General features: G+C 43.5%; 1 protein-coding gene across 1 annotated transcript in view; it reads left to right on the top strand.

The window, feature by feature from the left end:
- Window positions 1-429: 429 nt before the first annotated feature.
- Window positions 430-13,553, top strand: part of LOC311099024 (protein patched homolog 1-like) — a 30,178-nt gene continuing 17,054 nt past the window's right edge. Inside the window, exons 1-5 of the mRNA XM_084139620.1 lie at window positions 430-630; window positions 2,279-2,471; window positions 11,902-12,091; window positions 12,193-12,262; window positions 12,398-12,489. Of these exons, the coding sequence (XP_083995746.1) occupies window positions 484-630; window positions 2,279-2,471; window positions 11,902-12,091; window positions 12,193-12,262; window positions 12,398-12,489 (692 nt within the window). The 5' untranslated portion in view covers window positions 430-483. The remainder of the gene's footprint in view (window positions 631-2,278; window positions 2,472-11,901; window positions 12,092-12,192; window positions 12,263-12,397; window positions 12,490-13,553) is intronic.

Here is a 13,553-nt window from a genome sequence, read left to right as displayed (position 1 = left end):
CCCCCCTCCCCTCGATTTGAAGGGCTGCCTGGGTGGTCTCCCTCTCTCTCCACTTTGGTGAGCTGTTGCTTAGCAGCTAATAATAGGAGATGTTTGCAAAGTAATTTGCCTCTTCCTTGGCCAATGAGAACCAGATCACTTTTCCACCAAACCACCCTTTTCACGATTTGCAGAGGGGCTAGCTTCTCCAAATGTCACTGCTACGGGATCAGAGGCAGACTTAGATATCTGCTCGATACTTTACTTCGAAACGTTGTTTTATAAGCTATCAGGACGGATGAAGACTGAAGGATCTATACGGATTTGGGCACATAATGTTGGGATGGAGTTGGAAGACTTTGGCTCAAGGAAAGACTAGAATATATTCTCCAAACTTTTACCCGGTGGATGCGCTAGTATTCTATCTTGGATTATTGTCGCTTTTGCTGAACTCGCACAGTTTCTCTCTTGCTTCGCTCTGTGCTTTGTTTTTTTGTTTGGACTATGGCCTCGGATCCCAGAGTCCCAGGGGCCGGTGTTTTTGGAGATTTACCCCCAAGTTATACGCGTTCTCCGCCGCAAGTAAACTCAGATCTTCTCCGGAGACCCAGTTACTGCCACGCTGCTTTCGCATTAAAACAGATTTCTAAGGTGACAAAATGCTTTCAATGGAATATACTTTGCTGTTTCATTCATCGTCTGTGAATGAGTGCTATGTTTTGGTACTTTTGAGGAAACTGGTGTTACTAACACTCGAAACGAGGAATATCTTAGGGAGTTTTATGTCAAAATGTGGTACAATGTGATATGCTGACGTTTTGACATAATATTTCGGTGTTACATTGTAACATTTACGAATTACTGGCACGCACTGATTTTAACCTTCCAGCCCGGATCCCGCTATGAATAAGAATAACTTTATCCATTAATTTTAGAAGCAATAGAACTCACAATAGTTATTTCTGCGTGTGTGGGATCTGTTCAACTCTATTTGTAGGCAGTTACACTCAGGGTCCCCGTTGTAGGCTAGTTTGTTTGAAAATGCGGTGGGTCTTAGAGGAATTCATTGATTAAGTTTTATCTGACAAAGCATCACTGGACCGCATGAACGCTTGGATATGTGTCAAAACTCCTAAGTGAAACCAAAACATCTGTCAAGTGTCTCTGTACTAGACCGGTGACATTATTTGTTAAGTTTGAATGGGTATAGTAGACAGTCTTCAGCCAGTGTTTGAATTTTAATTTATAGGAGTGGGGCTTTTTGATATAGGAACTACTTATTGTCAAATCATTGCATAGCCTTTTAGAAGCTATGTAGCTTGTTAAAGAAAGTATGGTAGGCTACATCACTCCTGACTCAAATGTGTGCAATCTTGTAATCTTTCAAATTCCACTTAAAACTAGGGGTTGCATTACTGCCCAACAGCATTAGGTTTCATCGTTTTTACCAGGAGGTTGTTAGGGCAGCTGGCTTAGCATTTAAACATTAAATATAGGAGAAATGTTAGTCCTAGTTCAAATGCACAGAAGTGTTGTCAAATATATAGCCCCTAGTACACCATATATACTTATTTAATCCTAGTTGTTATTGGTGTATTATATATGTGTAATAGGTTACACCAGAACAGTGTAGATTACTTGATACCCCATTTGACAACTATGCAGTTTATTTTTGTTAAATCTGAACCCATGTAACCATAGCTGTGAAGTCTTGGGTTTCGATTCCATAGCAAATCCCTATGCCTCTGGTGATGAGTGGTAGGCTGACCTGGCTTGTGCCAACTGTGAGGGCCCATTCCAATCCAAAGACTGGTCATTGCTTTACCCTCTTTGGTGTTGGGCCCTCAATTACCTACTATCAATTAGGGTATCTTCTGGCTGGTTATATTCTGATATTCACATGGTCTCTATATCTGACATCGGTTCAGGTGATCCAGTTCACATAGATATGATTTGCTTACAGGACAACTGACATGAAGACATATTACTGAAGTATCTATCTAATACAGTAGATACTGTAATGTTGAACATGCCCTTAAGTATGCCACACTATCACAATGAAAGTCATACTTAAGTTAGCTATTTTATTAGCGTTCTCTGACCTAGTAGGTAATTCTTAGTAATACTTGAAAGACCACTGTATTGATAGTTTATCTTATAGTTAGATACAATTTAGTCTTCCATTAGTGAATACTTGTACTTGTCTATGCCATATCCATACAGTCGATGTATAGCAATATGTTGTTATTAATGTGTAATAAAATTTTATTCTCTATCCATGTTTCTCCTGTCTCTTTAGGGGAAGGCTGTGGGTCAGAAAGCCCCGTTGTGGATTCGGGCGCGGTTCCAGGCTCTTCTCTTTTCTTTGGGCTGTCACATCCAGCGACATTGTGGAAAAGTCCTTTTCATTGGACTGCTTGTGTTCGGTGCCTTGTCTGTGGGTTTGCGGGTCGCTGCCATTGAGACGGACATTGAGCAACTATGGGTGGAAGGTGAGTCAGGCGTTCAGTTTCGGGGTATGGTTTGAGGTGTTGTCTGGGAAGGGGAGAGAGAGGGGTATTATTTTGTCCAAATTAACTTGTTGTACACATTTTGCCATCTAGGCTACTGGAGGGGGCATAGGAAACTGTATGGGTGCTGTTTGACTGACTTGCCGCATCAGTATTTTGGGGGGAGGTCCTGCTCTTTAGTTGTTTTGGAGGTGCTGCTCTCTAGTTGTTATTCATGGTTGGGTGATGTTGGTTTTTCTTGAATTTGACCATAACTTAGTCATTTTTGTAATGAAAGTTATTTTAATATATTGTAAGCTCTGAACTTTTGTGTGTGTGTTGTTTGCTGATGGCAAAATTGCTTTTCATTGGGAATGGAGAGTAGTTCAATAAATTCCAACTTTATTGCACACAAGGAGCTAGTATTCTTGTTCCTTGCACATGCAAGCCTCTCTTGTTCATCTCATCAGCCTTGTATTGTTTGCCATGGTGCGTCCATGTTCCATTTTTTATTTGACATCCTTTCTGTGTGCAGGCTGGGTTATCTGTGCATATTCGGGCAGCTTTATTTGGTTTTCACACTGCCAAATTCCTTTTAAGCCCTCTAGGCTTTTGCCGCACTCCTGATCCCAAGAGCAGATGGGCTGTGTGAATCGTTAGCCATCTTTGAGGCGCTGACCCTCCCCCTAGCTCCCTGTGTGGTCCTTAACTATTCTTGGATTCCATTCAACAATAAAGGCACCCCCTTTCCTACAAAAAATAAGTGAATACAGCTGAAGTTTACCCACCTGTTTTGCACACTCTAAAAGAGTCCCAGCAGTTGTAGTACACTCTTAGAAAAAAAGTGTTCTGCGGCTGTCCCAATAGGATAACCCCTTTTGGTTCCATGTAGAACCCTTTTTGGTTCCAGGTAGAACTCTTTTGGGTTCCATGGAACCAAAAAGGGTTCTACCTAGAACCAAACGGGTTCTACCTGGAACCAAAAGGGGTTCTTCAAAGGTTTGTCCTATGGGGACAGCCGAAGAACCCTTTTTGGTTCTAGATAGCACCTTTTTTTCTAAGAGTGTATAAACACTCCCTTTATTCCTTCCCAAAACTGTGGCTGGGAAGGGCTCAGTTGTTGTCAATGAAATGGCTGTGGCTGTGTTTGAGTTTTGGTCAAATTGGTGAAACCAAAGATTTTCAGATTTGACTCATTCACTTGTCAGATTGTAGTTGAGTGGTCTGAGTCTGACTCACAAACAAGATGTGAAATTATCGCAGTGTAATTTGTCATAATCATAGTATTTTGGTCATGTATTGGTGTGTATTTCATACACATTAAAGAAGCTAACCGTTGGTCTTCTGAAAGGAGGTTGTTAGATAGGGTTTGTTGTGCCTAATCATGGAGTCATTCTGAGAGTGAAATACCCAAATGCTGAAAAGGAATGCTGTTCCTTTAAGAGGCAGTGCCCATGTTTCTAAAGTTTCTGCCTGCGTTGTTTCCCCCAATAGCCCATTGACAAAGCTGCTCAGAGCTCAATGGAGAGTAAGTGGTTTGGTAACAAGGAGAGGTTAGTTCTCACACACACACAGACACACACACAGAAAGAGAGAGAGAAACACATGCACACATCGCTCTCTCCCTCTCACACACACTCGCACACAAACACATGCACACATAAACTCTTTCACAAAAGGGAGGAGATATATTTCCTAATAAGACAGAGAAGTTTATTACTCTCTAAGAAAATATGAGATGAGTGTCTTGAGAACATACTTTTTTTATTAGTAGCAGTCAGATCAGTATATTTTTAGTTTGAAGACAGGCAAGTTTACAGCTACTTTATTCATCAACAGCTTACAGTTGGGACTCAAACGTTCAAAATAGCAGGTGTAGCAGGCTTAGTATTTTCTCAATACAGAATGTAAGTCTATATGGTCTTCTTGTCAACACATGCAGAGGTGTATTCTGACCACATATGAAGGATGAGGGTGCTAATATAAGGCCTCATGGGCTCACACTTGGCCAGCTGTGAATGCCTGGGAGCATATGCTCCCCATCATATATTCTCAGGCCATATCTGTCCCCCACCCCCACCCAAATGTAATGTTTGCCACCTAGCTAGTGTAGATGTCCTGCTGTGTGTGACGTCAGACCACCAGGCTCTTTTTAATTGTTTCCTCTCACTTACCCTAGCCTACCCTAAACCCTACTCCACCTAGCCTACCCCATCCCACCCTAGCCTAGTTTGCCCTATCCTAGCCCAGGATAATGTTTTGGAGAGTATTTGTTTTCTCAACCTATTGCAAAGCCTCCTGTACACTGTGTCACTACAGCCATAGCTGGGACTAGCTTGTCTGTTCTGAATGTTGCTAGGATATTGGTGGTAGTTAAACCAGTAGTTGGTGCTAGTCAGAAAAATATGGGAGAAGGTGTAGTAGTTAAACACAAGGCACCTGTTGTGAAAGATGTACATACTGTATGTGGTTGTGACAGATACTAGTTAAACTGTTCTGTCTCTATGTGGACAAACTCATTCCACTGGTTGGCTAATACAGACAGTGCAGAGTGATAAAACACACTCAATTCAGCTAAATACATTTTTTTTAGTCATATGTTGTTTTCTTTTGGACATTTATTTTATGAAGTGTTGCTACTGCAGAAGCAATACAGAGCAAGAAACAACACAGGAAAAGGGCCTAGCAGTCATGGTGGGACCAGGGGAGAATGTGACCTAGAGTGTATTGTCTAGAGGAAGAAAGGGAGAATAACAAAGTGGCGAAGTGTAGGGAGATGAGGATGGGGGTGGGGGAGCATTAGGGGTGAAGGTTTTAAGGGTATACACTTCAACATTTTCCCATTCCCTAAAAACAACAGTGTGGCCTCTTTCTCAGGACACATTTCTTTCATCAGTTCAAGCAGGACTTAGACGAAAACGTCTATTTGCTGGGTAGGGAGTTGTTTTTTCTGGAAGTAATATAAGTTTAGCTTGCGTTATTACTATTGCAACAGTCATGTAGATTTCCCAAAGGGTTCTATATTTTTGTGTGGGTAAAATTATTACCACCAAAGAGCAGCACAAAGTTTTGAATAGCACATTTAGAAGGGAAAATAGAGGTTTACATGTACTGTACAAGTATGTACTTGTAGGCTAGCCCACATTAACTAAACCCATCCTTCTTGACACAGTTTTGGTGATCTTGACAGACATGTACACACAGACAAGCTGTGCAAATATTGCAAAGTGCCAGGCCGCCATATGTTTTAGAAAGAGACTGTGTAGAATGGGGGAAAAGAACATATACACAGCATGAATGACCTACTCCACATGGCGCGCAGTAGGTACCTTCGCGAGCCCTAGCAGCACAAGCGAGGCCGTTCGGGGGGGGGGGGGGACACATGTGGACGTTTCAGTGTTTGGAACAGTTATCTAAACAAAAATGCAAGGTAAATGCTATAATTCATCAGAAAATACAGTCTTCCAGTTCAGGGCCTGCTAAAAGAGAAAGAAAGCTCTATGAGGCATTATTGGAGGTAAATGGAAAGCCACAGTGCCCCAGCTAGATAAATAAACTCCAACTGCTGAGCATCAGACCTCACCAGTAGAGAGAACAAACAAGGCCAGAGTCAACCTGGGTCAGTTGAAAATGTTTATTTCAACCCCCCAATCCTCTCCCTCCCTCCCTCCCTTCACCCCCCAATCCTCTCCCTCCCTCCCTTCACCCCCCAACCCTCTCCCACCACTCTGCAGTCCTCCAGCCTTAGCCCTCTCCTCAAGGAGCAGACACATGAGCTGAATACTAAACTTCACCAGATCCCTCCATTACTGAAGTCGCCATTAACCGTCCACTATGGACTGAATTAATACACTGTGCTAATATTCTTTTTGGATATTTACGGTATTAAAGCAGTGACTCATATAGTGGTGTACGTTTTCACGTTATGTAGTGTTTAGTATTCCAAGGTATATAATAGAGACAAGATTTTATGGGACATGGCTTTTTTACATTTACAGTAGTGCATTACATTTCAGCATTGTATGTAACCGTAGACCTGTTTAGCATCCTGTATTGGATGTTGCTTGAAAGTCACTGTAGACACTGGGCCACTTTTTGGGAGTGCTGAAGGACTATCTCTGTTAAAGGAAGCACTGTCTCACACATCTCCTTTACAGTCTCTGTGTTTCATGCACTTTGACAGTTTTTATATCATGCCAAAAGAGATTGTCCTCCTTGGTCCACTTTAAATACAGTGACACCAGTCACCATTTTGGGTAGAGTTTGCCTATTTTCCTCTCTTACACCATTTGCCCCCTCTGGAAAAAATTAAAATTTCTTAGTACTTGGGGGAAAATAAATGGTTCTTGGGCTCAATAAATTCATTTCTAGGCTGAATGAGACCAGCAATGTGGAAATTTTTTGCCTTTCACCGTTGGATGAATGTATGTTTCAACCACACATTAAGCTGCATTAGCAGCCAGTGGAGTGCCTAATGCATTAGCAGCCAGTGGAGTGCCTAATGTGACTATTTTTCACAGCAGCCAACACTAGGGATGATTAGCATAATTAGTACAGGCAAGGCTATACATATGGAAATTGCAAGTGCCTAACTGCCAACACCAGTGGAAATGTATGTCAATGCTGACAGAAGTATCAAGATCTGAATAGATTGTAACTGAAGCTGATTATTTTTGCCTTTTACTTTTGATGGCATTTTTACAGTTTTCCCTCTCAAATTGAACTTCATTTGACATCCTCTCACTTTTTTTTGAAGGAATACCTCAAAATGTCCTTTTCCCACCCTGTCCAATTCACACACTCTCCCCCCCAAACCCGGACACACAGACAGACAGTATTTCTATAGGTAAGGTAGAAAGCCAAGCCCCCTACTCCTGCATTGTTTTATTTGCTGGGAAAAAGTCTTGGTCCATTTGCTTTTGTTGTGAAATTTCTCTCTTTATTTTTTCCTGTTTGCTGGGAAACATCTGAAAGAAATTCAGGAGGGGAATGACAAAAGCCTGTATTCAATTTCTTCTGCCCAGCCTGGATTTTCTCTGTATAAGGACCTTCTCCATCTGCTAAGTAACACATTGGACTGGGATGGGGAGGTGCTGGTGCTGGTGCACTTGGTAAAGGATGGCCTATTGAAAATGGCAGTAGAACTGAAGCTTGATTTCAATAATGACTTGTTTCGCTATGCCAGCCAGGGCCAAATCTATCCCTCTGGTTTTATAGTGCATGCTTTTAAAAAAACATTTAAATGGATAACAAAGTGTGGGGAATGGGCAAGATGAGGGACTGACAGTCCAGTCCAGCAAAGTCTATTTTCTATGTGAGTGTATAAGTGAGGGAGTGGGTGAGTGGCGAGGCTATGGGTGCATTTGAGTTTGTGCATTTGTGAATTTGTATACTATAATCTGTGCTACAGTACAGGTAAAGCATGGTAAAGCATGTCTCTTTCAGCATGTCTCTTCCTTGTGGGACTTCCTCCAAAGCAGCATGGGTCCTTTCAGTGGCTACATAATCCAGCTAATCTGGCCCACAACACTTTGAAGGTGGTCTCTGCTAATGGAGACTGGATTTGGACCTAGAGCTAACATGTGAATGGTGCTGCTGCTGGCTCAATCCTATTAGTTAATTGTTTCAACAGTTGTGTTTTAGTGATGGCCCCTAACAGCCTCTGAGCCAAGCTGGAGATGTAGCTAGGCTACTTGTGTTGGACTTCTTCCACATTTGATTGGATACATTGTGCTGTCTGTGACCAACACTTTTGGAAGATACTGTTTGAGTTTGATGGCAACCGTTTACAATCACTAAACCTGTGCAGTAGTATAGGCAGACAACACAGCATACAGGCAGATATGGAGAGGAAATTCATTGATATAGTACAGTATGTACAGTAAGCCCCGTGTAGCTCAGTTGGTAGAGCATGGCGCTTGCAACGCCAGGGTTGTGGGTTCGATTCCCACGGGGGGCCAGTATGAAAATGTATGCACTCACTAACTGTAAGTCGCTCTGGATAAGAGCGTCTGCTAAATGACTAACATTTTTAAAAAATGTATGGCAGCGGATCCCAAACTTTTCCTTTCCGGAAATCGCAGATTTTCTTTTAATATAAAATATTTTGGTGGTAAAATTTAGTCCATTTTAGCAGTGAATGTAACAAATTAAAGGCCTATTATTATTATTATAAACATTTAGCGTTGTGAAAAGTTATGTTAAATTGCTTATAATACCATTAATACTCCCACCTGTTATTCATTTAGGATGTATTTTTTGCTTTTTTATGTGCGGACCACCTGCAGTACCCCCGCGGACCACCAATTGTCCTCGGACCACAGGTTGGGAACCACTGCAGTATGGTACTGGTGTCTCCTGTGGTCTCCTGAGGTCTGTGGGGCTGGGCTAGGCTGGGTGGTGGTGTGCTGGACATGAGGGAGATTAGAGCTGACAGGGTCCAACAGTGGTCTGACACCAAGGAGGAGGGGCCTCCATCTCCTTGGTTAATTACATGCCACTTTCTATACTGCCCACTGAGATGGGAGCTAGCACTCGCACATACACACACATGCACGCACGCATGTGCACACACACCCACACCAGCCTGATAGGCCTGCCTGGCCCTGTGTCCGGGCTCTGGGTGGGAGGCCTTCCTCCTGATACCTGCTACCATTGTCTGTCTGTCTCTCTGGCCTGCCCCAGCCTAGTCCCACTGAGAAGAGGTGAGAACCCCATCTGGATGGAGATTAGCTTTATCTTTACATAGGAATGGCTATGGTAGGCAGTCCTCACTCCAAAATGTCTATGCTATAAAAAGGGTTGATTGATGGATCGTATCCCTGCATATGCTTAGAAGATGAGATGGACCATAATTGTGGATAATTGGGCTGTATGGGGATGTCACCTCCGGGGGTTGATGTGAAAAATGGAAGAGAGGGAAAACAAATGGAGGTGCTTTGTTTGGAACGCAGCATCTTGAGTGGCTTTGTGAAGAAGTATGAGCTCCCTGATCTCTTCCACCATGTTACGTTGATATGATTTACTGTTATCTTATTTCCCCATCCAATATGGGATTGTTGAAGGACACTGATAACTACGTCTTAAGTTTTGACATTCTCTTCATGAAAAATGATTTGGACCTAATGCTTCACATGACCCTTCACATGTGATTTCACTCCACTTTTAATGTCAATACATCAGAGGTTCACAGGCCCCAAAATCCATACACTTCTTTCTAACTTTTCTGACTGCCTGGTGAGAAGTATTTGGGCGCCTGTCTCTTTAAGGGCTGTTGGTTGCAGGCAGAGCGGATAGGAGCAGAGCGGAGTGCCTCCATCTGGTGAGTGGCGGAGCTCTCTCTCTCGGAGCAGAACATTGACTGAGTGGCGAGGCCGGGGCCCAGCCGGGGCTCTAGTTGGGTGGTCCAGATGGGCGGAACGAGACACAAATAGCTATAATTTAGTTCAGGAGCCCTGTAATTACAGGCCCAAAGATTGAAACTCAGTTCCTGTAGATGCCCCAATGCATTGAATATGAGCACAATGTCTCAAGTGAAACAAGAGTGTCTGTTCTTAAGCGTGTTTTGATTTTAATCAGTGTTCGAGAACAAGTTAGCAGGTACTGGTGTGTATGTAACCTGGGTGTTTTCGGTTGTTGTTCATTGGATAGAATGGTTTGTTAATGAGTGGAACAAAGGCTGAATTCAAAAGTGATTGGCTTCACGAACATAAAGCACTTATGATTATGTGGTGCATAGGCACATTCTGTATTATCACAAATAACATTAGCCTACCTTCGTTTATGAATTCACAAAGTCAAAGTAGTCTATGAAGGCTAGAAGAAAGCCCTGAAAGATTTTCCAACCCAGTTAAAACCTGATCTTACACTTCGAGAGTCGGGGAGAGGATAGTTTTTTCTTCTCCCTCAATTAGAGGAGCTGGGTCTGGATTGGGTAAGGTGGTGCCAGGAAGACAGAGAGAGGAATAGAGGGAGAGGGGAGAGAGAGGGAAAGAGTGGAAGAGGGAGCCAGGGAGAGAAGCAGAGAGGGAGAGAGCGAGAGCAATGTGAGTGAGAGAGAGGGAGAGAAGCAGAGAACGAGAGCAATGTGAGTGAGAGAGAGGGAGAGAAGCAGAGAGGCGAGGTGGCTACAGCGAGAGCCAGCCTCTGCAGGATTGTCTTGTAGTGGAACACGGAGGGGCAGACGGGCCCACTCTGACCCAGAGCGGTGTGTTTCATGTGCCCTTGGCATGGCCACAGATACCCTGCTCACTCTTTTCAGGGCAGCCTCTGGTAATTAGGGGGCTGGACTCCAGAGTTTCCTCTCAGGGCTTTGATTCTTTCATCCCGGCTCTGCATACCACATCAACAGCATTTCTGCCTCGTTGTTCGCTCCCATCCAACCCTGGCACCACCTTTCTCTCTCTCTCTCTCTCTACTAGTGTCTCCCTCTCCTTCTCTGATGGGTTAGTTCTGGTATGGTGAAAGTCTGTTGTAAAAAATCGATGGTATGTTGTGCCTTCGTTTTGTACTGAAACAGTCTGTCTAGGCTAAAGGCTGTGTTTTTGACTGTTGTCAGTTTCTTACATGATCAGGCCCCAGGTGAAACAGACTGTGAAACTGGGGATGGTGGTGCTGCCATTCCGTGTCGTGTTGTTAGTGATGGGGTTTTGGTTTTGGGCACCAGGGCACAGTGAGGAGGATTTCCCAACAGGACACATCTGTTTCACAGAGGGAGCCAATGAGAAGCTTTGACTAATTTCTCTTGGCTAGACGTTTTGTGTCTGAAGTGCCTTCAAAACCAACACTGGCAAGGGCGTTGGCCGATCTGTGTTCATGTGTATGTGCAGTGCATATGTTTGTACTATACTCACACCACACTCGTTTCAATACAGGGATCCGACTCGGAACCTGTGTGTGTTTGTGTGTCCGCAATGGTTGTTGCACTAGTGTGATTATAATATGAGCTTTGCATAGTCATATTCAGCAGATTTCTGTCCCTATATATCTCGGTCCCCCCCCCCCAACCCTCTCTCTTTCTGCTGTGGGTCTCTGTATCCTTTGGACCTGTGCCAAGGACTCTGGTTTGAACTACACAGCTATTTAGAATCTAAGTCTTGGGGAGTCGGAGGAGAGGTGGATAGAAATGTGAAAATTAGAAAAGCAGTTACTTTTTTTCCAATACCCTGGTTGCTATTAAATTAAAGCTTCATATCTATCCCCAAAGCCCCCAGAACTGTACAATCTGTGGACCTTTCTGTGCTTCATTCACTCTGTTGATTGACGTTTCAACTTGTGTCATGCTTCCTCTGCAGTGGTAATGAGGGTCAGTTGTCTTGACAAATCGCAGCACAACTAACATAAATAACCCGATAGCTCTTATAAATGTGGGAGATGAGATGAGTCTGTAACCCAATCCCCCCCTCTCCATCTCTCTTCTTCTTCTCTCTTGTAGCAGGTAGCCGAGTGAGTCGGGAGCTGCGCTACACCAAGGAGAAGCAGGGAGAGGAGTCTGTGTTCACGTCGCAGATGCTCATACAAACCCCCAAACAGGAAGGAACTAACATTCTGACCCAGGATGCTTTGCTGCTTCACCTGGAGGCAGCGCTCTCGGCCAGCAAGGTCCAGGTGTCTCTGTTTGGAAAGTAAGTAGACCCATGGGTCACTGGGGATTCCGTTACAGCTAAAGAAAAGAGGTTGTCTGTGGTCACATATATCTAACATTCTGTATGTCTTCTCTCCTCAGATCATGGGACCTTAATAAAATCTGCTACAAATCTGGAGTCCCTATCATAGAAAATGTAATGATTGAAAGGGTAAATTGAAAACATTTAATAATCCTCCCTGTTATTTTGGTCCATTGCTATCACCATGCATGTTTTTGGTTATGGATCTGTATTATGTACTTTTGATAGTGGATAATAACTGATGAATGTATCCATGTTTTGCAGATGATTGACAAGCTGTTCCCCTGTATGATTGTTACCCCACTGGACTGTTTCTGGGAAGGTGCAAAGCTCCAGGGGGGGTCAGCATACTTACCGTAAGTTCCATAATATTTGTTCTTCAAATGGTGGAAATTATTTTCTTCCATATTACTTGGAAATACAGAATGTGTTTTAGTGTTTACACGAGTCAGCTATCTTGAATCCCAGTATTAGAGTTACATTAGGACCCATGCCCAGCTAGCTTGGCCCCTTTCACCTTATTCATACCTTGGGTTTGGCAGGGGCCAGGGAATGTGGCTTGGCTACAAAATATCAGTTGACCTCCTGGTTCTCACACACTCTTCTTAACAAGAGGCTTTAGTTTGGATCCAATACAGTGGCAGCAGTAATAACCTACAATGGTGGCAGTAATAACCTAACATCAAGCTGTGACTAAAGAGCCGGTTAGCCCTGTTGTTAGGAAGAGGCCTACTTCAGTTGTCACCTATGCTTCTCCTGTCGTCGTAGCTGTGAGGGGGCTAACACACACACACAGTCCCCCAGCCAAGCAGGGGAAGGCCCTCATGGAAAGGGGACAGGGAGAGGGAGGGAGAGATGGAGGGAGGAGATGGCTGCTACTGGGTGGGTTGGTAAAGGGGGGCAGAGGAGCCTTTGGGTCAGACAATGGTAAGCATTCTTTCAGTTTACGAGTGAGTGTCCATCAGTGAGGGGGCCCTGGAGGGGGGCTCAGCTTTGTCAGCAACGGGTAACACTGTGCATTCTCATGGTAATCGCCTGGGCTCCGAGCTGTAAGTTGTCCAACAAATAAAATGGGCATTATGCAAGTCTTGGTCCCCAAAGAGCGTACAAGAAATGAACAGTGGAGTTTGGTTATTTTAAGATGCTTTTTACCATATTACTTGCTATTTTTTTCCTAAAAGTAAAGTATCACACTCTAAATTTATATTTATTTATACTTATTTTTTTCACTTTCCGCATATCAAACATATTGATTATAAATTCAAGTAAAATCAATAGTTCAATTTCAGTTTTTGCAGCCACAGGCGAACAACAAACAGTGTTTTCTTCTTTCACCCGGCAGGGAGCTCTCTCTCTCTCTCTCTCTCTCTCTCACTCTCTGTCTCTCTCTCTCTGTCTCTGTCTCTCTCTCTCTCTCAAT

Source organism: Coregonus lavaretus (assembly GCF_964263955.1).
Source record: "Coregonus lavaretus genome assembly, chromosome: 23".
Taxonomy (NCBI): domain Eukaryota; kingdom Metazoa; phylum Chordata; class Actinopteri; order Salmoniformes; family Salmonidae; genus Coregonus; species Coregonus lavaretus.
Note: the sequence above shows the minus strand (reverse complement) of the source record. Positions and strands in the feature narration are given on the sequence as shown.